Here is a 26,554-nt window from a genome sequence, read left to right as displayed (position 1 = left end):
AGCAGTTTACTAAGCAAAATTTAAACATACAAAGTCGGTAAAGTGTTTGAAAAGCACAAGGAAGTCAGACAATGCATGTGTGTGTTGAACCCATTCAGCACCAAAAGAAAAAGAGATGGGTTTGTCTAACTTCAGGTGAATAATGGACTGTGATTTCTTCTGGTATATTCAAATAACTCTATTCTGCTCCCAACCTGTGAGAGTAGCCCAATGAAAGCATTTTCATTCATTCATTAATTATCCTAACCGCTTGGTCCGATTAAGGGTCATGGGGAAGCTGGAGCCTATCCCAGCAGTTTTTGAGCGAAAGGCAGGGTACACCCTGGACACCTCACCAATCCATCGCAGATGAAAGCATTTTCAAAAACATATTTCTTTTGTTTATCTCCTTCCAGCTGATGGAGTCTGACCATGGATGAGGAGTTTGACCCTGACAATGGAAACGTTAACTCCGTCTTAGATCAGGAATCATTAGAACTGTACCATATCCTTTGCTGTCAGACACCATCAGTCATAATGGGGCTTTGGAGCATGATACCAAGTGAAACTGGTTGGAAAAACCAACATGCCTCCACCAGCTCTACTGCAGCATCAGTACAAGAAGACATAAAGGCCATGTTGGAGTACTTCAAGAAGGCCAGGGCTGTAGAGTGTCGTAACTTCCTTTTGCGAGTTTGTATGGACTGTGAAAACATCCCCATGCATCTGGAGTCCACGCTGATGTCAGTGGCCGGATATCCTTCCAGTGAGTATGAAATTAAACAATAAATGTTGACAAGCAATGCTCATCTCTTACACAGTGTCTGTTCTTTTTAATGAAAAAGCAAACACTTACCAGTTAAAGTAGAACGTTTGTTTCTGTGCTCAAGAAGCTTAAAGTGTATTGAATTTGTATTTAATATGTGTATATACAGCATTCATAACTCACAAAGTTTCCCATTGGGATTAATTATTGTTCATTTGAATTCCCAAGGCATATCTTAAGGTTCAGTTCAGGGATGAGCAACTCCAGTCCTCAAGGGCTGCAGTCGTACAAGTGTTAATTGTTTCCGTGCTGCAACTTTGCAAATTAACCATTGATTTGAGTCAGGTGTGTTGCAGCAGGGAAACTCCCAAGACTTGCAGGACTGTGGATTGGAAACTGTCCTGGAGGACTGGAGTTGCTCGTCCCTGGTTTAATTGAAAACAGAATATTCTGTTGAAAAGTGCAATTAGAACAATCATTCTTTTTGAGTGTGATTCTGCCAATGTCAGTAATCAATATGCATTAATAAGACACAACAATATGGCTGAGTCTTATTTATGTCTCCAGTGATGCTGTAATCTGCTCCTTTGTAAACAAAGATGGTGTTCTTGAGCATCTTAAGGGCCTAGTACTGCAGCTTTAGTAATATATAGTTTGGGCTTCTTTTGGGTCATAGTGGTGAGCTATTTTATGATGGGGCTTGTTTCCCCACATCTGCCAATAGATCCCATTATAATGGTATCTTAGGATGCTGATTTTTTTTTTTTTTTTTTTTTTTTTGGGGGGGGGGGTCTTTAGGGCTGATTGTTGTTGCAGTTTTTAACTCTTTTTGTAGCCTTCACTTGCATACCACTTCCAACTTAAAGCCACAGACTGTGTCAAGCTTATTTCACAACTTGGAGTGGAATGACAAATTATTTATGTCCTGAAAAGTACAACAACAAATACTGTGCAGGTTTTTAAACAGTCAACTCACTTGCAGCAATATTTTCAGAGCTATATTTATTTATTTATTTTGAAGTTAAATATCTGCTGATCTAACCCCACTGACAAACAAGTAAAAATGAAAGTAGCATTTTATTCTATGGGTATTTGTAGATATACAAACTGCAGTTGAAGACTTTAGGTTACAAATTAACTAGGTTTTTACAGCATACTCCACGGGGTTTTTGATATCTTGATATTTATCCACCATTTTGATGTGAAAAAGTTGAACTAATACTATGTTATTAATTCAATCATTTGTGCCATAGGTGAATGTTTTGATTCTGCCACAAGTGAGATTGATCAGAAGTCCTCCACACCACCTTTAGAGGAGCAGCTTATCAAACGCCTCCGGATTGGTAGAACACACACATTGTCTTAATTGTGTAACATTGTTGCCACATTCACATGCAATAACCAAGCTGACAAATTAACGCAATACTAAGAATTTTTTAATCTAAAAGAAAAGTGTGGAGAGAAAGATCAAAAGCAATTTCAAAGTTGCATCCAGGAAGCTACGAGGAATCGAGTATGCAGTTTTGCAAACCATTTTATCCACATCTCATTACTAATATTATGTCCATTTAAATACCGACTTTGGTTCAGCTCTCAGAGCACATTTCCTGCTATTTAACATGCTGCTTTTGATGAATAAAGTAGTTGCTCCTCGGATACAGAAACTGCAGGCTATGATGTCAGCCTTGTTTGGAAGTGCTCTGTTACACCAACATCAAGACCTCAGTTTGAAGCTGCACACTAAGTTTGCTACTAAATGTTTTCAGACCATGTTAATGGTGTTAAAATCAAAGTAAACCAGGCATCTCTTCTATGCTTGTTTTATTGAGCATCACATTACCAGGGTCAGCTCGGCTCTAAAGTTTAGATGTGTGTGATTCCAAACCAGCTGACTTGAATAGCTAAGATTTAACTGTCTTTGTATTTATTTGTTTTTTCCAAATCACAACATATTTTCATGTGTTTGACCCTCCAAACACCCTGTCACATTTTTTGTGCTTAGATTATCCTAAATTGTTGGCAAAATAACTGCAATGCAACCGTAAATAGTAACTTGAAAAGCGAAGATCTCTAAGTTAGACTAAAGATAGATTGTTTGTACAGTTGTAAACCTAACCAGTGAGACTACACTCTTTAAATAGTGTGTTTTTGTAACTTTTTATATCCACAGATCACTGGGAGCAATATATCTCTGAGGTGATGAGTTTATTGGAGAGGAGGTGGGGGAGACTGACAGAGTGCCTGGTGAAGGAAGTGCAACTGGAGAAAGTGTGGGTCGGTCTAAGAACTGCAAACAGACAGAAGGACAGACCTGACCAGACCCCCAGCTCGACAGGAAGCAGAACACCAGGTCAGGGGCATTTCCTTTCACTTGAAAAGGAATCATTTATTCAAATATGACCAATTTTCATTAAAGAGATTTAAAAATATAGGTATAAATTTAAAAGAAGATATTAAGGGCCATATCTATTAAGATCCCAATTTAAAGGTAGTCATTTCCGTATGCAATATAGAATTTTGTGTTGGGGCTGAATCATGGTTTGCAGGTGATTTACTAAGAAAAAAGTGCGTAAATGAGACTCCCTATTGAAATTAGGGTTTTGTGGTTTGCAGCATGGTTAGTTTGGAGAGAAAACATGCAGCAAATTCTGACTGCCACACAAAGAAGCGCTGTATGGGAGCAAATTTATTAAGTAAAACAATAGAAGGTGAACAAAAGAAAAAGCGGCATGTCTGCAAATAAAACAGATGGGGGTGTAGGGTGTGTGTGTCCTGTCTTAAAAACAGAAAGAACACATGAATAAATATGACAGTCTCTTGTTTCTAATATAGGCCTCATTTATTTATTTATTTTTATTTATTTATTTATTTCTCACATGGTCATACTAAAGGTAAAACAAGACTTTACAAAAAAAAAAAAACAACCACCATGCTCGGAAAGGAGCAGAAAAAAGAAAATTTCTTGTAATATCTGCCACCTTTTTTTTTTTTTTTTCTAAAGAAAACATAACGAACCAATAAATGGTTATTGGTTTTCTTCGCGATACTCCATGAAAGAAGACAAAAAAAAATCAAAATCATTATCATAGCATAACATGCCATATGTCTTAGGTTGTTCACTTTATACATGAATAATTTTCCACATTTTAACTGCTTGGTTTAATTTCCACAAAATAAATTACATTTCTTATACATATAGTTGTGTACAATCACATTTACATGTACATAGATGCATATACATACATACATACATACATTTATTTTACTAAGAGTTTCATAAATTGACCCACCTACAAGCCAGCTGTCTAAAGACTCGCCAGTGCACAGCTTGGAGAACACAAAACAGTTTCTACAAAATAAAAAGAATCATACACTAACTATAGAAATTTTGCACGTGGGTGCAATCATTTGCTCCTGTTACTCCGGGTAAAAAACTTGGTTGGCCTCATGACAGCTGAGTACGTGGAAACCTAACCTCTGCATCTCCTTGCTTTGTTTTAATGCCTCCTTGTGACGATAACCACATCCACGTGCACCTTTACACACACAGACTTCTTGCATGTCCTCTTGAAACTTGTTATAGGCACAGTTTCTGTCAGTAAAATTAGTTTGTACATATTCTGTATGTGTAGTGAGTTTGTACAGGTTTTAGAATGCGCAAACGTTTAGCAGATCTCAAACTGTGTGAGAAAATGCATTTTCAAAGCTGAAACTTGGTCATATGAATATTTTCTACATGTGAACAGTTGAAGTCTACTGTTAACAATCAAACCCCATTTTTTCACCAAACTCAGAACCTGATGGCGATTATGGGTGTTTGGAGTCCAGACTGACTTTGGAGACCTTCCTCCAAGGATGTGCGGGGAAAGTGACGGTTCTCGTTGGCCAGGCTGGATCAGGAAAAACTCTACTGATGTCCTGTTTAGGACAACAATGGGCCAATAGACTAGTAAGATCTCATATTGTTGTTAATTTCTAAAATGGCAATCTGCATTTGTAAGGGTGGCATTTTGTTTCTTATAAAGAAATTAAAAAAAAAAAAAAACTGACATCCTTCAAACAATACATCATTTTTAGAAGATGAATGTCTGTCTGCCAAAGGAAAGCACCTAAACTTCTCTGAATGGAACAGGAAGTCTAACTGGTATATTACAACACAGTGTTTAAAAGCTATTGAATTATTCCATTTTAGATGTAATAGTGAAAGTAAAACTAAATGTCACACTCCTCCACCGCATTTTTTAGTTGCCTTTTTTGGGGAGGTCTTGATGTTAGCAACTTCTAAATGCACATTTTTTTTTCACTTTTTTAAAATTCTGTAGATTTTATTTTCAAAACCAAAGCTTAAGATAAATAAAGCTTAAGATAAATATTAAAATAAACTGAATATTTGTTTAGTTAGATTAACAACAAATGATTATGATTTTATTGGGGAACTACTTCAGATTTTAAATAAAATCAGATCCAACTGTTCCCCCTAACGTGATGCCATTTTTTTTCACAAACAATTTCTATATATTAAGTTCTCCTCAACAGAAGACTTGAATGTCCCTTTGTTAAAATCCAGGGCCCAGTCCCTTCCTCCTGCCTGTTTGTCCTGCTAGAGTTTCGTCAGCTCAACATGCTGTCTTGCCCTCTCTCCATATCCGAGCTGCTGTTCCAACTCTACCTCCCTCCAAATGGAGACAATGATGCAAAGGTATTGTTTCAGCCAATTTCCACCAATTTACCACCAATTTACTCTAATCACACACTCACAAATAGAGGTACCAGCTTGTACCTAAAAAGGTACAAATGCTTGTCGCTGGGGGTGTACTCTTTTGAGAGACATTTCTGTACCCTTCAGTTCTGGTCTATTTTTGTACCTTATCAAGTTCAACCTCACCTTATCAAGTTATGTTTTTTATGTTTTTCACAGCATTAGGCCTGGTCCATTCCACTTAGCAATATTATCTTATCTTTAATCTAGAAATAATCTTCAAAAACTCAAAACACTGACATTGTGGGCTACAGCAAGTGTTGTGCATCTAAACCGGTCTTAACAATACATTTATTTTTAGGTGACTTTTTAAAAATTAAGTTAAAAAATAAAATCATTAAATATCAGTTGTAATATGTGGTGAAGTCGTAGGGGGGTATACTGATTGCTGAAGAAAAGCTGGTAAAAGTCCCAGTATGCACCATACGCTGTAAAAAATAGTACCGGTACGCAAAAGGATAGAATTTAAAAGTGCCGGTACTGCGTACCGCTGCGTACCGCTGCGTACCGCTGCGTACCGCTGCGTACCGCTGCGTACCGGCCCACTTAAAGCACTGCTGCTAACAATAGTTTTTGTCATGACAAACATTTTTCGATGCTGCAGGTACCCTTATGGTTAAAATGGTACAAATTTGTACTTTATGTCACTTTGAACCCTTTTTCGTACTCTGAAGGTGTGCTTCTGGTCTCTTAAAGACCAGTATTGTACTTTTGAGAGAACATTTCTTTAAAATGTACCTATAGGTACAGAAATGTCCCTATCTTGTACCTCTATTTTTGAGAGTGCACCCCACTCATTCAGCATGGAAAACCTCCTCATGGCATCCCCTATCTGGGATTGGCTCCTTCTCATTATATACATTAATAATAAGCAGTTGTACTATTCTGATGTTAAATGTGAGAGCAGTTACATTTACATTTAGCACAACAGATATTACTGGATTGCTCAAACGCAATGGGGAAGATGATGTTCATATCTCTCTTTTTAGTTTGATTCACACATCATAATGGCTCTGTTTTTATTCGTAGTACTTCTGGTCTCTATGGCCCTGTTTACACAACAGCACTGAGACTGTAAAATGCAGAAGTGTTGTTAAGCTTTGCTCCCTGATTTAAATAGTAAAAGAGATTGGACAAAACCTGAAAGGTTTGAGAACAGGCTCCAGTGTGGAATTGTTTGGCATGCAAAGTGAATCCCAGCAACAGTAGTTGCGGACCCCCACTTTCTGCTTGTATTGCATAATCTTTTAACATTATTTTGGTCTCTGAAAGTAAAACAGATTACACAAAAACCAGCACACCCAGAATGCTGACACATGTCTATACAAGTATTTGTCATGTCTTGAAGTCTGATGAGGATGCAGGATGTGTCGTGGTAAAGTTTTAACACACACTACAGACCTGGCTTTCACATTACGTAGTTTCCAGCCTTATTTGCCATATCACTCTGGATTAAGATAGTTTTGACTCTGCTGTTATGTAAATACATTTTTTCTAAGATGCAAAGAGTAAAATGGGGGCTTCTCAAAGTAAGAGCATGGGTGTGTGTGTGTGTGTGTGTTTTCTACTTACATCCACATAATTTCTGTGTTTGAGCAGCAAGCCATTGTGGACTACCTTCTTTCCAACCCAGAGCAAAGCTGCTGGGTCCTGGATGGCTACGATGAGTTTCACTGGAAACTTGATAGAAAAAATATGGCTTGTGAGTCACTGGACTTAGAAAAACCTCTGCATGTGGCAGAACTCATCTCAGGGTTGCTGAATCGTCAGCTTCTGGCAGGAAGCACTATACTGGTCACCTGCCGTATGCGGGATGTTGTAGATTTTGATGGCTTGTCAGACAAAGTAGGTGAGCTGCTGGGATGGGACCACCATGAGATCAAGGACTATGTGAACAACTTTTTTGGTCAAAAAGGTAAATAGTAAATCCTTCACATCTTTCAATTTTCATTGTAAAATCTGTTTCTCTGCCTTGTTTCTAAAACAGATCTGGTAACATTTAACAGTACAGTTTATTATCCGCACTGATCAGTAGCTTAGTTTAAGTTTTTTTTTTTAACATTTTGTTACAACAGATGTGTACAGTCATGTATGCCTTGCAGTGGTTCTGATCTTTTTGTGTCTCAACAATAATTGTCACTCAACAGACACAAGTCTTGGTGCGCAGGCAACGGATCTACTTCTCTCTAGTCGACACCTTCTTGCTATGTCTTCCCTCCCTGCACTCTGCAACATCTGTTGCATATGTCTAGAGCATTTACTGCTTGAAGACAGAGGTGCACAACTGCTGAAAGCAAAGAGAAGTAAGCCAGTAATAAGTATGCTGGAAGAAGAAAAAGGGGAAGAAAAAGGAGAAGATTGTAGCAGAGGAGGGAGTCATTCACAAAGAGGAGCACAAACTGGGAATGGAGAACCAAGTAAAGATAAAATAATAGATGGTACAAACGGACAAGAAGAGTTTTCTATCACATCAATTCCGGTTCCTGCCACCCTTACCCAAGTCTACCTCAGTGTTATTGCTGCATTTCTCAGTCATTATACTGATCGAAGAGGAAGAGCTGAAAGGCTAAAGACCACAACATTCTCTCAGAGGTAAAGATTATTCAGCAACACATATACAGCAAATAACACACATTTTACTTTCACTGTTGTAGTTACAGTGCGTACTTGTGTGTACATGTCAGTGCAGGTCAGTTATGATAAACTTCTAATTACCACATTTATTGTACATCTCTTTTTGCAGTTCTGTGTGTGCACTCGCCTCTCTGAGTCAGTATCGATCTGAGCTGTGTGAGCTGACTCGGTTGGCGTGGGGAGGCCTGGAGGCGAACAAGATCCTCTTCGTAGAAGATGATGTTCCAAAGCGTGTTTTAGAGTTATCAGTCGAGACAGGGCTCCTCTCACAGGTCAGACATGCAACTATTCCTTTCCTGGATGCATCCACAGACGTTTAGGATTTATTCAATCAGGGATGTTTGGAATGTTTGAACTTAATAAATACTATGGTTGTGCCTTTAATGTGTTAATAAGGATTACTTCATGACAGCGATATTACAGTAATGCATCTGATTGTCGTTTGCTTTCCAAACAGTGTGAAATGTTTGTCAGTGCACGTCAGAGCTCAGCTATCACTGCTGTTAGCTTAGTGACTTTGTCGCTATATTTTATGCGTTTTCAGACCCCTCTAGCGTATCTAGTTTTTAAATAATCAACTAGCGACAAATCTAGAGACTTTTTCTGGTGTTACTGGAGACTTTTGGTGACTGACATGAAAGCACGTTTGCCCCTCTCTTAATAGCGGAGAGGCAGGTCCATCCTCGTAAGAGCAGATGTTCATCTCTGCTCCATAACCAGACTAAAAAATAAAAGTCCAAAGCTGTCAGTGGCTAGTCCCATCCTGGTCTACAGTCAGATATTAATACATATTAATGAAGAGTGTGGACAAAAACATTTCAAAAGTTAAAGTCCTGTAACACGTTGTAATCTTATATTTAGAGAACAGCTGTAGCTGTTAGTTAAAGTGTCAAAAATGGCATTTTAACTCTGTTTTGAATCGAAATGCAAATAAATGCATTTGCCCACATATTACTAGATAGATAGATCTATATTGATATACAGATTATAATCCAGTTTATGTTTTCAAAATGATAAAAATGACAATCTTGTCTTCCTGTAGGTGGAACTCAGATGTGGAAATGGGACACTTGTTAATGCCTACTGCTTTATTCATTTGAAGGTGCAGGAGTTTTTAGCTGCTCTTAGAATCATGACATGCAATGATGTTAGTGATGCACAGCTCAAGAAGAGGTAAGAACATGAATTTAAAGAATATACCTGTCATTTAAGGAACATGCAATTAGAAATCCATTCTGGTCACAAATTGAATGGTTTTCCACAGAAGATTAGCTCAGATCATATTCAGAGGGAGAAACTGTAAAACAAAGTTTAATGAAACTGCAAAGGCAACTAATTGCATATGGTTGTAATTTTAAGCCAAACAATTCATCATCACAATGTTTCTGTTAATATTTTAACTGTATTAATTTATAAATGCACTGTGGACCAATTTTATTTTACTGTACAGCAAGTAAACTGAACTTTTACAGTGCCATAAATACCAATGCCTCCTCGTTTTACTGCCAGGCTCAACCATTCCCCCTCCTCCTCACAACCCCAACCTCCTCTTTGCTCGGTACAGTCTGCCCTCAATCCTAAAATACCAAACTTATAGTGCTTGTCTATTAAGCTAAATAATAATAATGCAATACATTATAAACAGCAGTCCAAATGCAGCCCTGCTAAGTAATGTTGACAAACAATTAACTAAACTTGGAGCTCGTACTCAAAATAGATTCCTAAGTCTCATCAGATTGGTTCCATTAAGCCTACAGTTTGACCAAACAAAGTCAGGCTCTATACCAGGAATCAAGTGGCTTCAGAAGTAACATGAGAAATGAAAGCTGAGCAGTCCAACATGTTCCTGACCCCCATAAAAGGAGGTCAGAAACACCCTGATGCAGCATAAAGCAGAGCATCCAATCACAGTAAGGTATTTGTCGCGCTGGAGATATTTAAATTGAGACACGGCACTGCAAATGTGGCATAACAGAGAGAGACTTGGTGAAGATGGGTTATGTGTTATAAGTTACAAAATGCCTTTTATTTTGTTTTATTGAACTTGACTAAATGGCGTCTGGTACTTCATCAGTCAGCCAGCAGATGCTACGTGAAAGGCAGCTTACCAAAACAATCCTGCTTTTTGCAAATAATTCTAATCAATCTGTTTTGGGGTTTTTTTTCATAAGTTTTGTTTTTCTGTTGGATTTTTTTCACCAAATTGTTTAAATTTCTACAGAAAACTCTCTAATTGGGTTTCTGTTACATGCAGATCTTTCAGGAACTGGTTTTTGTCTCACAGAGCTTCACACTAAACCAGAGATGTTTAAAAAATGGAGCTCTTTGTCTGCCCATTACAAACATGTATGATGTTTCTCACCTTCCTCCACCAAAGCTACTGCAAACCATTCACAGGCTCTTTCCTTTTTTTAAAATGACTGATAATGACCTTCCATGACAATCTATTGAGTGAAAGCACCTTGTGTTTTATAGATTTTTATCAGTCTTGGTGAAAATCCACTGACTGCTTAGTGTGTGGCCTTGTGACACCATTTATGTCTATGTGTGATATAGGATGATATTTGCAGTAGTGGCATTACTATAAGCCTGCAACTTATGTGTGAAAACTACTGCAGCCTTACTCCTGTTAGGGATCCCTCTACCCACAAATCCTGATATGAAAGCACTGTATAGGTTGAGTTTAACCCTGTACTTACACATATTTACACTCTGGAGTGCCTTTTGGCCTCTCGGTTTAAAGCAAATATCAGGTGACGGCACAATCTCTGGTTCAGTTATGGCTCTAGGTCCTTTTTGTTTGTTTTATGTAAATTTTGTAACTTTGGTACAATGAGTTTATCCATGGCAGAAAGTGTGTGCAGGGTGATTTTATGTGTGTGCAGGAGGATTTAAGCTTTGGTACACCATGCTTCCACCACCATTTGCTTGCTACCCAGCAAAAAACATCCCTCTAGACAGTACTATACCGGCGTGTGCCTTGATCAAATACAAAATAAGCCGGTGTTCCTTCCGCATTGCTCCCACAGATTCAGTCTGAAAACTCGCTGGACAACCAAATCAGATCAAAAGACTGTGTTTACCGACTCCCTGTACCTGTACGTGTGTGGTCTGTCTTCCCCACACTGCACTGAAGCCCTGGTCGAAGTAGCCAGGGCTTCCGGTATGAAAGGCATCCAGAGTTGGGTCAAGAAACGACAAGCCCTTGTTCTGAATTTACTGAAAGCCCTGTGTCAGAACAACAGTCTGACTGGACCAAAGGTAGGATCTAAAAATAAGGCTGAAGTTGTGGCATACAGATTTTGTTCAGTCTTTTCTGTTCTGATCTCTCATGCTTACGTTTTCACAGATATTGCAACTTTGCCACTGTGTCCAGGAGAGTCAGGATCACCAGCTGGCAAAGCAAGTCATGACAGCGAGACCCACTCTGGAGCTGCGCAACTTCTGGCTGTCAGCTAATGATATCGATGCGCTAGCTTTTGTAGTGAACTCAGTGGGTGATAATGGCGTTGGATTGGACTTCAGAGCATGCTCAATGGAGCTGGAGTGTTTAGACGCCCTTTCTAGGTGTCAGTATATTCACTACCTCAGGTAAGTGGACGTACACTAGACACATGGAAAACAGTAAACATTATCATCACAGATATATATTTATTAACATGATTTGAATCACACAACTTCATTTGGTTTAAAATTCTAAACATGGAATAATTTATTTGTAATAGTTCTATGGGCTGAATTAGTTTAACATATTTTACCTCTAAAATCTTCGGGATTTACTGGAAATGTAAAAAGTTAATGCTACGCTGATATTATATTATGGATGTAGGACATTTAAGTAGACTTGTGGCAGCAATTTCTTCATTTCAGGCATGCTTTTGAAGCAAAAACTAGCAACAGTAATGGATATATCATAACATTTAAACAGCAATGTTTCTGTAACTTGTCATGTGTTGGGTGTGTTTTGGTCTGATGGTGTCTAAATGTGAACAGCGTGATGAAGAGGGCTGATCAGACACAAGCTGTAATTAAATTAGATTCATGGTTCAGAATATTTTCATGCGGACATGATCCAACGAGTCACTTATCCCTACCTTGTTGTGAGTAGTGTACACTTAGCTTAGGTGTTATCTTCATTTGATTCTGACTTTGAGATGTTTGTTGGCTAGGAGAGGAAAGCAGCTTAGGGGCATTTTAAAGCTGTCGTTATAGAAGATGGAAATGCTGAGCTAAATAGTGTTAAGCTGTCAAGAATCTGAAACCTGGTGTTTGGCCATGGGATATTTAAAGAGGGAGTCAGTTGCACAGTGAAAGTGAATGTGTCTCCGGAAAGAGTTACTGCTTGCCTTTGACATTCCTCAGATGTCAGGGTTAGATGACTCCTCTCGACAGGTGGCCAGTCCGTTTCAGTGTCTGGCCACCTGTCTGATCCCTAATGGTCAAATAATCTTTTTTATCCAACCAAGTCGAAGGAGAATTGTTTCCAAAAATGTGTTCATTCACATGTTACTGAAAAGGGTCGACTTATAACTTTGTGAAATGATTGTTTACAGATTGTAATATATACATATGTATGTATATATATATATATATGTATATATATATATATATATATATATATACACATATATATATATATATATATATATATATATATATATATATATATATATATATATATATATATATATGTATAAATATATATATATATATATATATATATATATATATATATATATATATATATATATATATATATATATATATATATATATACATACATTTATTTATTTATATAAGCATTTGGAATACTTTGTTGTACATTTTAAATGATAAGATCAGAGTAAAGAATGCACCGACTCTTCACTGCTTAAACATAAAAATCAGCAGGTTAACACAAACAACATCCCCGTCACAGCACTTCAGTAACACTTACCTGTCCCAGTAAAAATCAGATGACACAAGTAAGATCTGTATTTATACTGCCAAAGGTCTGAATGTGTTAATGATCTTACTGCTGTAATATTAGTAATATCTTATCCATCATATAGCTAGGAGCCTGTTTATTTGTTCTCCCCAGTGTCCGCTTTGAAAAGGTAGCTGGTGGGAAATCAAACAGTGCTGCTAAACTAGAATGCAAGGTGCCTTTATACATATGAAACAGAGATATTTGTTGATGAACAACATCTGTTGGCCTGTGCCGTCTCGTCAGCTAAATGCTCTGCTAAGTGCATGACTGATCTGGTATCTGTTTGGGGTTTGTTTGTTTTTTTTCTTGTTTTGAGGAAACAAAATAACAGAGACAGACTGAGAAAAGCCTCAGAGGTTCAACCTGACAGAAAGACCATGGATAGAAACTGTTTTCCTGTTTTGATTCCTTTCTGTCCTTTAAGGACGTCTTTTCCAGATGAGGGATGTTGTCGATGCTCAGCAGCTTCAGGTTGCAAGCTCCTGAGAAGGCTAACTCATGCAGACACAAAGCCTGTTGCTTGTCAGGGGAAGTTTGAGCAGATTTTAAGTTTGAACCCAGGAACATTTTGCTGCATATCAGCAGCTTAAACACTGCACGACAATCATGGTCCACACATGTTAGTCAATTCATTTACCTGTGAAATTATGCAAAACTAGCAAAGTATTGAACTAATGGGGTTCTTAGGCAGGCCGGAACATGAAGAAAATCAAAGCTAACGGAGATAAAAATCCAGCTGTTGCTGATCTTTTTAGCAGCTCTCAGGGCCTGTTGTGCTGTATATCTCTCAAGCATGTTTCCACATGTGATGCTGTCTAGCCGCAGGATAACGACTCTTTCAACCTGCCAAGAAGTCTATAGGTACCCATCTAAATCATATACATAGCTCCGGAAAAAAAGCTGCTGCTATTTATTCTTAAATAAGCCTCTCTGAGTATTGTTATTGTTGTCCTTTTGGCTTTTCCCTCTGAAACAGTTGCCACAGCAACCCTGTGTATTTATCCAGGCTCGGGACCGGCCTTCATTTAAACAAAGCAGTGTTAGTACATATTAATTTGACTGAACACATGGAATGATCATAACAGTATAATCACTACAGGTAACATAATGCATCTTTTAACAAAGTTCTGCAGGAGATCCTGACATGTACGTAAATGTCATGTTACTTCAGTACTCGGCACCTACCGATGCATTTTAACAGACCAGTTAACACCCACATGGGAAAAGTATTGGTTCACAGTAGCAGTGCATCCCCCCCCCCCCAAATGACTGGCTCTGCAGAGACTACACAGGGACAACAATAGCAACTAAACATGTTGCGTGAGGTGTTTACTGGCCTCAAAACTACTTAGATGTCAAACGTGGGATCTAATGGCTCCTTTGGGAACTAAGCTCGAGCCATAAAGACCACAACCCACAGGGTTAGTCACTGACAGGCCAGCACATTCCCAAAGGTTCTTTGTCTATTCGGTGTGATTTCATTCTGGCAGCACAGGACGATGCATCCAGTATTTATCTCCTACTTTACCATTTTGTTATTTTATTTCCTTAAGCTGTTTTTGTTCACTTGCTGTTTCTGTACAGCACTTTGGTCAGCTGTATGTTGTTTTTGAAGTGCTTTATAAATAAATATGGTATGGTATGGTATGGAATGGAATGGTATGGTATGGTATGGAATGGAATGGTATGGTATGGTATGGAATGGAATGGAATGGTATGGTATGGTATGGTATGGAATGGTATGGTATGGTATGGTATGGAATGGAATGGTATGGTATGGTATGGAATGGAATGGAATGGTATGGTATGGTATGGTATGGTATGGAATGGTATGGTATGGAATGGAATGGTATGGTATGGTATGGTATGGAATGGTATGGAATGGAATGGTATGGTATGGTATGGTATGGAATGGTATGGTATGGTATGGTATGGAATGGTATGGAATGGTATGGTATGGTATGGAATGGTATGGTATGGTATGGAATGGTATGGAATGGAATGGAATGGTATGGTATGGAATGGTATGGAATGGAATGGTATGGTATGGTATGGTATGGAATGGTATGGAATGGAATGGTATGGAATGGTATGGTATGGAATGGTATGGTATGGTATGGAATGGAATGGTATGGAATGGTATGGTATGGTATGGTATGGTATGGAATGGTATGGAATGGAATGGAATGGTATGGTATGGAATGGTATGGAATGGAATGGTATGGTATGGTATGGTATGGTATGGAATGGTATGGAATGGAATGGTATGGAATGGTATGGTATGGAATGGTATGGTATGGAATGGTATGGAATGGAATGGAATGGTATGGTATGGAATGGTATGGAATGGAATGGTATGGTATGGTATGGAATGGTATGGAATGGAATGGTATGGAATGGTATGGTATGGTATGGAATGGTATGGAATGGAATGGTATGGAATGGTATGGAATGGAATGGTATGGTATGGAATGGTATGGAATGGAATGGTATGGTATGGTATGGTATGGTATGGTATGGAATGGTATGGAATGGAATGGTATGGTATGGTATGGTATGGTATGGAATGGTATGGAATGGAATGGTATGGTATGGTATGGTATGGTATGGAATGGTATGGAATGGAATGGTATGGTATGGTATGGTATGGTATGGTATGGAATGGTATGGAATGGAATGGTATGGTATGGTATCTTAAGGTTATTTTGTAAAGGCTCATCTGTGTATGGAGACATTAATAACATTTACAGTAACTCTTTCTGTGCATTTGAAAATATTTACTGTTTTTGTGTGGATGTATGATACGTACTGTATTTTCATTCATCAATTGTATATTTTCAGTTTCCGCAGCCGTAAATATGGTGACAAGTTTGCAGAGAAGTTGGCCTCTATTTTACCTGAATTCAGAATCCTGAAGAAACTTGAGTAGGTTTCAGATTTTTACTGTACTCAGAGTAACTTTCCTTGTATTTGTCTCATAACAGTGATCAACTCATTTGATTTTTATCTTCACAAGGTTTTGTGGTGCCAGTCTGACTGCTTTAGGAGCCGCCAGTTTGACATCCGGTCTACAGAACTGTCCTCACATCGCTGACATCAAGTATATTTTCTGTCTTTTACTCGTACAACATCAAAGTTTTAATGTGTTCTGGAAGCTGAAATATCAAAACCACCTTGGCTAATATTCTTTTTCATGATTCAGTCTGAGTGACAACAATCTGCAAGATGAAGGAATCAGACACATAACTCAACTTTTCCCCAAACTGCAAACCCTGGTGTCTGTAACGTAAGTGCACACTTCCCACGGACTGCACATATTTAACATTTTAAAGTACATTCTGGTACTTTTTAGCATTTATTTTGTAAAAGGTTTTCATATTTTCATGTGTTTGTGTGTTCAGGCTAGGACGAAACAACACTTCGCTTAAAGCAGTGGAATATCTCCTCCAGGAAACGTCTTCATGTTTGAACATCCAGGACATCCATGCAGAGTATGGCCACACACAAGTTCACACAATTATACACACTCTGACATTCACACATGCTCATTGATAGTTGTTAATCATGATTCAGAGGTTGAACGTAAAAACCAAACAACCTATTTTACAACATGAACATGTCATGGAATTGAAATAAATTAAATTTACTGCAAATAATTTTGTTGCATTAAAAATGATTAGTTACAGCTGTGAGCCTATAAATCTTAAAACATTTAATATGATTAAATTCACTAATCAGGAAGCAAATACACTGTACAATGTACAAGTACACTTATGATAAAAGTGCTTTCTGTCTGTCTTTGCAGTGGGGTGAAAGAAATAACAATAACTTTCTCTCAAAAATCTGATGTCAACAGGTGAGTTTTATGATTTATCATTTGTCATTTAATTTACTTAGATCACCATAAAAAGAATACAATGGCCTACTGTAAGAAGAAGAAGAACACCACAATAAAACATTATCAGCTTCTGATCTTTCTGTGCATTTTGTCCTCACTGCAGCCATGATACTAAGCTGAAGCCAACAGTCAGGTAAGATAATACAGAATATGTTTCTTATCATTTGTTGACTGCTTTGCATAACTTGGATGCTTTGCCAGTTTCCTTGTGGAACTTTACTCCTCTGAGGTTAAATGGATTAAAGCTAAATCTATTTCTGGGAAGCATATAATCTGGACTTGGAATTAACTTACAACCTGTTTGTTAAGGACTGATAAGTGATCGGCCAAGCGGTACCTTTTATTACTCCCAAATGGAAATGACACTGTGGCGGCATTATTATTAATATTATTAGCAAAATCTACTATATAGTAGCTGCTTCGACAGGCTTCGGTGGCCTAGAACCCTACAACGAAATCATCAGATATAAAAAGGGGATAGATGAAAAAATCTAATATATACCTCCATAAAATCGCACCAAACAGCAGATATTAGTTAGTAATATTTAATAGCCAGGATTCCTATGCAGGTACTTGATCTTATTTATGTGTAGGAAGTTTCAAAACACATGATTTATACACTAATTCTGACTGCAAAAACAGCCAGCAGTGATCAGATATCTGATGTTTACATTTTGCATCAATAAAATCAAAAATCAACACTGGCTTGCCTTCTGTTATTTGTTAAAAAATTAATAAAGACTTAAGTGGAAAAAAAAAAATCAACAATCAACATCACCTTGACATCATGATCCGAGCCGTAACACAGGGAAAGAAGAAGAAATGGATATGCCTACAGAGGCTGTATTTGGTCTTCATAATTAATCGTTATTATAACTGTAGTTTTGTGTTCTTTTTTTTAAGCTTGTTGAATCAGAAATGGAGCAAGTCTGACATGACGAACATTGCCAAGTCCCTGACGAGGCTTCCTGCCCTGTCTGTCCTGGAGTAAGTAACCCTTAATACCCCGACACACTTTAAAGTAAAGCAACACTGGAGACAACTACATGAGAGATTTGCTGTTTTCTCCTCCACACCGGGTTGATTTTAACTGACAGATGTTCATTAAATTTAGTTCCACATTGTAGTAATCAGGTTCATCTAAGTTATTCTTGTATTTTCTATCATATCATCTGAGAGCACCCTTATGTCGATACTTTATGTACTGCAGTCTGTCTGGAGGCCAGTGGGATGAGGAGATTTTAAGGACACTGGCTGAGTTTGTCCCAAAGTTCAGCATCATTGAACGGATCATGTAAGGCTGAAAAATACTTAAAACACCTGCAAAAAAACCCACAAAATGCTGTTTTCACATCTGGTACCTACCTTGGTGCCTCGATATGAGGAAAAAGATCACATGCACATTTACATGTAAACATCTGTGTGTAGCAGTTAGGAAGCTTAATAAAACTTTCCTCCCTCAGCTTGAATGGCAGCTGCTCTTCAGTGGAGTGTGTGGTGACTCTGACTGCTCTGCTGTCTGTCTGTCCTGTGATGGAGCTGCATGTCGGGTACAAAAACACCTGCTACACATATGGTTTAGTTCTGTACCAAGAAATATGTGATATCACATTCTGATTTAATTAGCTTAAAGCTTTGACTTGTTTCTGTAAAGGTTTGATGCTTATTTAATTTATTTTCCTGTTTCAGACTGCAGAGTCCAGTCCAAGTGTCTGCAGTCTTCCCTGGAAAGTCAGGAAAACCTGAAATCTCCAAAAAGCTCCGGTTTGTTATTATCTTCAGTGGAAACAACAGTGGTTTGGGGAGCAGCATGTTTTAAGATGACATAGTTAGAGTTTGCTGCAGAGATAAATTGGGAGACCAGATTGAAAGATAAAATAGTTTTCCTGTTCAGCAAGAGTCATTTCCTCATGTTTGGTTGGTTGTTGAATGTTATTGACCTTGTAAAATGAAATCATAAAACCGTTGCTTCTGCCAGTCTTAGCTGCTGTAATCTGATGCCAGCCGACTGCGAGAGAGTGTGGAGAAGTTTGGGAACGTCTTCTGGTCTCACTGTACTGGAGTAAGATGCACAGGAACAGTAGATCTACACACACAGTCAGATACACACACATACACATTTTATTCTGCCATGCTTTTTCATGCAAAATAACCAGATGATCACTGATACTGGCCTGAATTGACCTTTAAAGAAAAGCAATGTAACATTTGTACGAATTGCGTCTCCGCTCTCTGCTGTTCTCCTGATAATAGATCCTCATTCTTGCTTTTTCAGCTTGTCCTCTAACCGTTTGGGCAACAAAGGTCTGAAGAAGCTGTTGGATTTCCTGCCTTGTCTAAGTAAAATTCAGGAAATTAAGTAAGTTCACTAATTATTTAGTGATTTTTATGGCAAATAGTCTTTAAAAACAACGTCTAAACAAATCTGCTTACAGAAATTCATACTGTTTTCATGTTTACAGCGGTTAATGTTACCAAAGAAAACTTTTCTCCATGGTGCTGTTACACACACAAACTAAGCTGGATTTAACAGACATGCAACTTTTATTTTACCAAACTGGTTTTAAGCAATGGGCCGACTCCTGCTTTTGTCTGTATAAATGTCCTGTGTTGTTTTTGGTTTTTTTCAGTGCCAGTAACAATGACATCACCTTGAATGGCGTAGTCATGCTGGCAGGTGCTTTATGCTCCCTCGACACCCTGAAACACACTCACATCAGGTACTCTTTTATTTGGATTTCAGCCATTTAAGTCTCTCAGAGCAGCTTCAGAAAACTGCTGTTTCACTGGCAAATGCAGTTAAATATCTAACCGTGTGTTTATCTTTGTGTCCTTTTATTTATGAAGCGACGGAGGCAAAAAGCAGGTGATTTTAAAGTTCGGCTCTAATCAAAGGTATTAAAGCTACATTAGGTCTTCTATACTTCTGAATATGAACTTTCAGCTGCTGATAAGCTAATTCTGCTTCTGTGTCTCCCTCTGTAGTAATGGCAAAGAACAGATGAAGATGTTCAGGTACAGTAAACTGACTAATACAGAGACAATACTACTATTTTAATTCAAATGTAAGTAACTAAAAATGATCTTGATGTTTTTTGTAGGATAAACAACAGCAACCTCCAACCATGTAATGTAACGGATATATGCCGTAAACTGGCCCCATGTCGCTTTCCTCTGGAGTTAGAGTAGGTTGAATTATCGTATTTCCCTGGGTTTAGTTTATTACTATTACTGCCCAGATATAGATTTATATTTATATGTTTCTCTCAGGTTTCTTCACTGCCCATTTGCCGACGGAGCGATTGACAAACTGCTCAAAGTGTTGCCAACAATGTCTTCGCTGCAGAGACTCAAGTAAGCGACACACACATAAACCTGACCACTTCCAGGTATTAATAACTACGATTAGATGATAAAATTGATTAGAAATGATTGATTATAATGATGATTTGATGATTGTAAAATGATGTTCTGGTTTTGAAGGGCAAGATTTTCATCAGCGGATGTTTCTTTTATATAAATGTTTATAAAGCTGCTTGTCTTTTTCCCATCAGCGTTAGCAACAGCATCACAACCACGAGCGATGCGCTGACACTGATCCACTGTCTGAACAATAATCAGCGCATCACATCTGTGGAGCTTAGGTATCACATTCATTTTTTATGGATTAAACAATAAAAAATTAGGGGTGGGACTCTATTGAAAAATGTATCTAATTAATTACAGACTTTGTAATGAATTATTCTTGATTAATCACATTTTAAACACAATTTGCCCCAAAAAGCAATTTTATTTTATTTTTTTTAATATTTCAATTCATTTTAGTCGATGAAAAATTAAATATTAATAATGTCTGGAAAAAATGCGTTTCATTTTAAAACAGTAAGAATAAAAAATAAGATATCCCCGGCTAAGTTTTAAATACTTGAAGTAATCAGGAGTCTACGACATGTTAAAGTACTTTTACATTTTAAATTGTTTCATCCACACTCTCCATTAATAGGCATTAATATCTGATAAATATCTGGCGGTAAACCAGGGCGGGATCAGCCAGAGGTGATCCCCTCCTGCTCTGACTGCAGCTTGAAGCTGCATGAGGACCGAGCTGCTTGTGTGTTTCGTCTGGACTGGGGAGGCGCTTCTGATGGAAAACTGTAAACTAAACGTTCTGTTAATGTTACTCACCAAACGTCTGCTATACCACCAGTAACATTAATAAACTTGTTAATCAGTACCTTTTTCTTAACATCGTCTCGTCTGAAAAACCGCTACATAGAGCTCCAGTGTTGCTAAGTTAGTAGCGGGTCTGCTGTGTGTATCAGTGTAATCGGTGTAAATTATGCACTGACAAACTGTGTGTGTTAAAATCTGTTTTTTTTTTTTATCGCGTTAACATTTCTGTAATTAATTAATCATAATTAACACATTAAAGTCTCACCCCTCATAAAAATACTTTGAAAGTTTTAGATTTTTGTTGTGGTTGTAGCTACTACAAACAAATACTACAGCTGTGCTCATATTTATTCATATCCTTTCATTAAAGAAGGAAAAAACCCAGCTGCCTGTAAAATAAGATGAAACTGACTAAAGTAATAATAAATGAAAAAACTTTATGAAAATCATCACATTATTTTCTAATTATGGTTCAATAAAATTTTTTTTTTTAAAAAAGCAAACAAATAAGATCATTTATTACATATTCCATCAGTCATAAAGTAATATTTAGTTGAACAATCCTTTAATGTTTCCGCTCCAGTCAGGTGTTTTCTGTTCCTCTCAGTCAGACTTCTGCACCTGTTGACAGGTATTTTGTCCCACTGTTCAACAGAAAAGTCTCTCATTTGTCCAGGACACATTTGTTTGTTTTTCTTCTTTCTTTCTTCAACTCAATTAAATGAAAAAACAGTGTCTTATATTACTAAATTATGTTTTTGCAAATTTTTAGTTATTGTTCCTTTTTTAAGTCTCCAGTTATGTGAGTGACTGTTGTAAATTCAGCCTTTTCTTTAATGAAAGGGGATGAAGACATATGAGCACAACTGTATGTATTTATTTATGTGTTTTAATTATTACTGTTATTACTGTAATATTTAGTTAAAGGTTTTCTACATTCATATCTTTACATGTGTCAATATTGACTATGTTTTAATGCTGCTTCAAACTGGTTTTTTTTTTAGCCCACAGAGTGAATCCTTCATCTGTTTTGACAGAGTTAAAGCAGAACAAGTGAGCTGCAGGTCTGTAATTATTTATTTGGAATATCTTGTGCACACCCTCGATTAATATAACTACCAAAAACAGTGAGGATCTTACTTGCATATACTGTTTTACTGTTTTTGTGTTGCTTAGTATGTCACATGTCTAGCCTGCTTTGGTTACACTGAAAGGAACAGTAGTTGTCCTTCTAGTTTCACTTTTAGCCCGGCTGCCAGCTGTCTGACTGGCATAAAAATGATGTAAAACTGCCCGTCTCTGCAGGAAGGGGACGGTGTTTGGCACCTAATACATCAGACCATAAATAAATCACTCCAGGAACAGAAAAGAAAACTGTGTGAAATGCATATCAGGAACTCCATAAGGCAGATTTTCAGTGTGTGTGAAGTAACGGTGTGATGTCGTCACAGTTGTACTGTAATTAATCTGCTAAATGGACCATTTGTTTTTCTGTCTTTGTTCTCAGATTAGCATATTTTTGCTTTGAAGAAGAAAACGTGCTAATAGAGAGACTGCTGGGGAATCTGCAGCTGAACCAACAACTGTATTATCTTGAGTATGACCCGCCAAAATAAAAGTCTCATCTGTAATTTCACACCTGAAAACACACATAGTCCCGTTGAACTGTTAATGCTTAGCTTGTCTTTCTTTTCACTGCAGTCTGTCAAGTAACCAACTGGAAGATGAACAAGTTAAGATGTTGGTGGACTTTCTTCCAAGGCTTAAAATCAGCAGCTTTGTCAAGTAAGATGCAGTCATGATGATGTTCAATGTTCAGTTTCACTGTAAGTTGTAGATACTGGATAGAATAAAACAGGAAAACATGTTGCTTTGCACATTAAAATTAAATAAAAACAGTAACACAAAACACTTGTAGAGTTGGAAAAGAGCTAGTTTGCATGTTCTGAAAGTTTTCTGGTCTTTAATGTGTCTTCCCCCCCAGTCTCAGTAACAACAGACTGGCCCAGCAGGGGGTGTTGGCCGTGGCCATGACACTGTGTACCTGCACCAAGGTTTCTGATGTGGAAGTGAGGTGAGAGTCTGTCAGACAACAAATCACTGAATAAGAACAGAGAATGGCATAAAATAAATAAATTAAGTCATTAAAATAGCAATATTTAGCTGATTCTGATGTTTGTTGGTAGTTTGGGGGAAGACAAGCGATGTCTCATCTGGTTCCGAGGCGACGGAGGATGTGAAAAGACTCTGAGGTGATTTAAGGGTAGATTTTAACCACAGTGGCAACTTCAAGCCTTTGTTGTGTTTAGCCTTGTTGTTTGTGAGGGGATCTTTTATCTTGTTATGCGTCTTATTTTATATAAGATCAAAACAAACGCTCAACCACTGAGGTTTCTGCAGCTGCATGTTCTTGGTAGACTTGGTAGATAGCAGTTACAGGTGTTGCAATGTCGCATGTTTTTCTGTCTGTCTTCCAGTGTCAGAGAAAGCAACTTGGCGCGTGACCACTTAGCCACACTAGCAGAAATCACATGCAACTGTCCAAGTTTGACTAAACTGGAGTAAGTACATGTTCTCCTTTATTCCATTTACAGCACATTAAATCTTTCTCTCCTACTCAACTTTTCCATCATTAAGCTGGACAGGACAAAGCTGCTTCTTTGTGAAAAAGTGGAATTAGTAATATGATGATCACATAGTGGGCTGCACGGTGGCGTGGTGGTTAGCACTGTGGCCTCACACTGCAAAAACTGAAATCTAAGTAAGATTAAAACTCTTAAATTGAGTACACATATGTTTATTTTTTTAAAGGTAAGATGATTCTTAGTTTTTATGCCAGAGAATTCCTCTTGTTTTAAGAGTATTTTTACTTGTTTTGGGAAGTCTTGTCAAGCCAAATTTTCTTCTTCTGTTGGCAGATAATTTATCTTATTTTAAGCAACATTTACCTCATTTTTTTTTTTTTTTTTTTCTTGTTTTTCAAGGCTGAGTTTTTGCAGTGCACAGCAAGAAGGAGTTTGCATGTTCTCCCCGTGTATGCGTGGGTTCTCTCCGGATTCTCCGGCTTCCTCCCACCGTCCAAAGACATGCATGTTAGGTTAATTGGTTACTCTAAATCGCCCTTAGGAGTGAGTGTGAGGGGTTGTTTGTCTCTGTGTGGCCCTGCGATGGACTGGCGAGCTGTCCAGGGTGTACCCTGCATTTCACCCAAAGACTGCTGGGATAGGCTCCAGCTTCCCCGCGACCCTTCATCGGACTAAGCGGTTAGGATAATGGATGGATGGATAATTACTAGGGCTGTGACGATACGCTTTCCGATTGTTTAGGTGCCGATTTGATTTAAATTGCGATTCTCACAATTCTTCAATATTGCTGATTTTTGCAGATTAAAAACAAAATAAATTTATGAAACTTGTTTTTTTGCTCGTCATTTTTCTTGATTTCGATAAGGAAAAAACAACCCAGTAGCCAGACCATCATTCTGCAGCTATAACGCCCAAGAAGACAGTAAAAAATCAATAAAAACAACAAAAATGACAAAAATTTTATAATAGATTATTTTTATTTGGTTGAAAAAAAATCAGTTTTAAAATTGTGAAGCCAAAAAATTCAGATTTTCGATTTTTCGATTCGATTTTCCCACCCCTAATAATCACGTAGTTCCACTTTTAGACATCTTATATATGCTGTTTTTGAAGGATAACTTGTTTTTATAGAAAGCTAAATATTACTGAAGTTGAGTCGTTGTCCGGTTGCAGATTTAACAGATGGATCAGAGATTTTTAATAAGTTTTATCAGAGGCTTTAGTGAAGAAATGCTGATAATTTAATTCAGTTATTGAAGAGGACCTGACTCAGGTTTTTCATTGTTTTTAAACTGGTTGTTCTGACAGACTAAAGAACAACAAGCTGCAGCCAGAGTGGATTGAAGAACTTGTGAAACAGTTGAACAGAAGTCAGAGAGGACACACAGTCAGGTGAGGAATTAAATATAGCAGAAATAATCTGATTTATCAGTTTTTCTTACCTTTACAACCTCGTGTCATACTTCATTCCGTTATTAAATTTAAGTCGGCGTTGAACAGATAAATTCCACTAAACTTGGTAAATCCTGAGTTTTCTTGTGCTTAATGTGTTTCATTAGTGTGGAGGAGCCCTGGATCAGAGCTGGGGAAGCCGTGGCGTTACTGTGCCGTTGCCTGGAGCTCGGCAGCAACATTCAAACTGTCAGGTGACACATGCAAATCAACACACACCCATCTCTTGTATACACTTCTGGATCACATTCAAAGCAGTTTAATATGTCTGTAAATGTGTCAAAATAACACATTCAGGCTGGTGAAAACACTTTGAACCTCATTGTTATAGGATTGACCACACCACTCTCAACCTGTCTCTGATGAAGACCCCTGCAGTCAGGTAACGGAGCTGAGATACATTTAGAAAGGAAGCAGAGATGAAATACGGATATATCAAAAGCCAAACTGCGATATAAAGTCAAGTATTTGTGCTGGATTTTACTGACAATGTTCCTGTTTCTGAAAGGAAACCTTCATATGGTGTTGTGTACGATAGAAAAATCAGATTTTATTTATTGCTTTGTCAGATTTGTTTTTTATTCTTTTGTTTCCTTCCAGTGGAGAGGCCACACTCCCAGCACGACCAGTGACCACAAATATCAGGTAATTATTTCCCTGTTAACGGATACCTGCAGCTCATGACAAACTAATGTTCTAGCTTTACTAAAATAAGCTTTGCAGAGACGTAGAGAGGAGTTTTGTGGAAAGAAAACTGATTAGGTTGCATTTTTAAAATGTTCCAAGTTTTTGTCAAAAGCTGAAAAACGGGAAATATGTTGGAAATAAATAAACACAATAATTACTGGTAATATATGGAAAGAGCAGAGATTTAACTCTCCTCCTCCCCTCTCCTCCCAGTCTTATAGACTGTGCTGTCGCTGGGCACCAGCTTGCGTCGATGTGGAACATCATCCAACAGTGTCGTTTCCTAGCAGAGCTGCAGTTTGTATTTTTCTTTTTAACACATAAAATAAAATACTTTGTGATACCAAGTAAAAAATAAATATCTATATATTTTATTATTACAGTTTCTCCCACACCTCTCTGGATACGGAAGGAGCCGAGTTCCTTTGTTCCCTTTTGCCCTTGTTGCCGAGTCTCACGTCTTTCAGGTGAAAGTTGTGTCTCCTATAACTCTTAAACATGTAGTAAAGTTTGTGTTTGACAACTGTTGTACTCTGCAGTCTTGTAACGAAGGACAGTACCGTCTCTGTAGCTGAGGACGTCTCCCAGGCCCTCCAGCAGCAAACCTCCATTCAGCATTTAAAGTAAATTAAACCTGTTTCATTTCCTTTGT

At 37.8% G+C, this 26,554-nt stretch overlaps 1 protein-coding gene across 1 annotated transcript in view; it reads left to right on the top strand.

Moving 5' to 3' along the window:
* The first annotated feature begins 405 nt into the window (after positions 1–405).
* The window catches only part of nlrc5 (NLR family, CARD domain containing 5), a 38,331-nt gene continuing 12,182 nt past the window's right edge, over positions 406–26,554 (top strand). Inside the window, exons 1-42 of the mRNA XM_079252037.1 lie at positions 406–745; positions 2,916–3,095; positions 4,540–4,694; positions 5,313–5,444; positions 7,104–7,419; positions 7,652–7,807; positions 8,006–8,096; positions 8,248–8,410; positions 9,181–9,311; positions 11,168–11,399; positions 11,488–11,729; positions 15,949–16,032; positions 16,124–16,207; positions 16,310–16,393; positions 16,509–16,598; positions 16,913–16,963; positions 17,109–17,138; positions 17,909–17,992; positions 18,216–18,299; positions 18,469–18,555; positions 18,695–18,769; positions 18,984–19,067; positions 19,281–19,364; positions 19,636–19,725; positions 19,853–19,900; positions 19,991–20,020; positions 20,107–20,190; positions 20,276–20,359; positions 20,560–20,649; positions 22,183–22,242; positions 22,686–22,775; positions 22,880–22,963; positions 23,163–23,252; positions 23,365–23,430; positions 23,656–23,739; positions 25,072–25,155; positions 25,323–25,409; positions 25,547–25,597; positions 25,816–25,860; positions 26,116–26,199; positions 26,286–26,369; positions 26,442–26,525. Of these exons, the coding sequence (XP_079108163.1) occupies positions 412–745; positions 2,916–3,095; positions 4,540–4,694; positions 5,313–5,444; positions 7,104–7,419; positions 7,652–7,807; positions 8,006–8,096; positions 8,248–8,410; positions 9,181–9,311; positions 11,168–11,399; positions 11,488–11,729; positions 15,949–16,032; positions 16,124–16,207; positions 16,310–16,393; positions 16,509–16,598; positions 16,913–16,963; positions 17,109–17,138; positions 17,909–17,992; positions 18,216–18,299; positions 18,469–18,555; positions 18,695–18,769; positions 18,984–19,067; positions 19,281–19,364; positions 19,636–19,725; positions 19,853–19,900; positions 19,991–20,020; positions 20,107–20,190; positions 20,276–20,359; positions 20,560–20,649; positions 22,183–22,242; positions 22,686–22,775; positions 22,880–22,963; positions 23,163–23,252; positions 23,365–23,430; positions 23,656–23,739; positions 25,072–25,155; positions 25,323–25,409; positions 25,547–25,597; positions 25,816–25,860; positions 26,116–26,199; positions 26,286–26,369; positions 26,442–26,525 (4,472 nt within the window). The 5' untranslated portion in view covers positions 406–411. The remainder of the gene's footprint in view (positions 746–2,915; positions 3,096–4,539; positions 4,695–5,312; positions 5,445–7,103; positions 7,420–7,651; positions 7,808–8,005; positions 8,097–8,247; positions 8,411–9,180; positions 9,312–11,167; positions 11,400–11,487; positions 11,730–15,948; positions 16,033–16,123; positions 16,208–16,309; positions 16,394–16,508; positions 16,599–16,912; positions 16,964–17,108; positions 17,139–17,908; positions 17,993–18,215; positions 18,300–18,468; positions 18,556–18,694; positions 18,770–18,983; positions 19,068–19,280; positions 19,365–19,635; positions 19,726–19,852; positions 19,901–19,990; positions 20,021–20,106; positions 20,191–20,275; positions 20,360–20,559; positions 20,650–22,182; positions 22,243–22,685; positions 22,776–22,879; positions 22,964–23,162; positions 23,253–23,364; positions 23,431–23,655; positions 23,740–25,071; positions 25,156–25,322; positions 25,410–25,546; positions 25,598–25,815; positions 25,861–26,115; positions 26,200–26,285; positions 26,370–26,441; positions 26,526–26,554) is intronic.

Source organism: Telmatherina bonti (genome assembly GCF_933228915.1).
Source record: "Telmatherina bonti genome assembly, chromosome: 2".
Classification (NCBI taxonomy): Eukaryota; Metazoa; Chordata; class Actinopteri; order Atheriniformes; family Telmatherinidae; genus Telmatherina; species Telmatherina bonti.
This window is presented reverse-complemented; position numbering and strand designations above follow the sequence as displayed.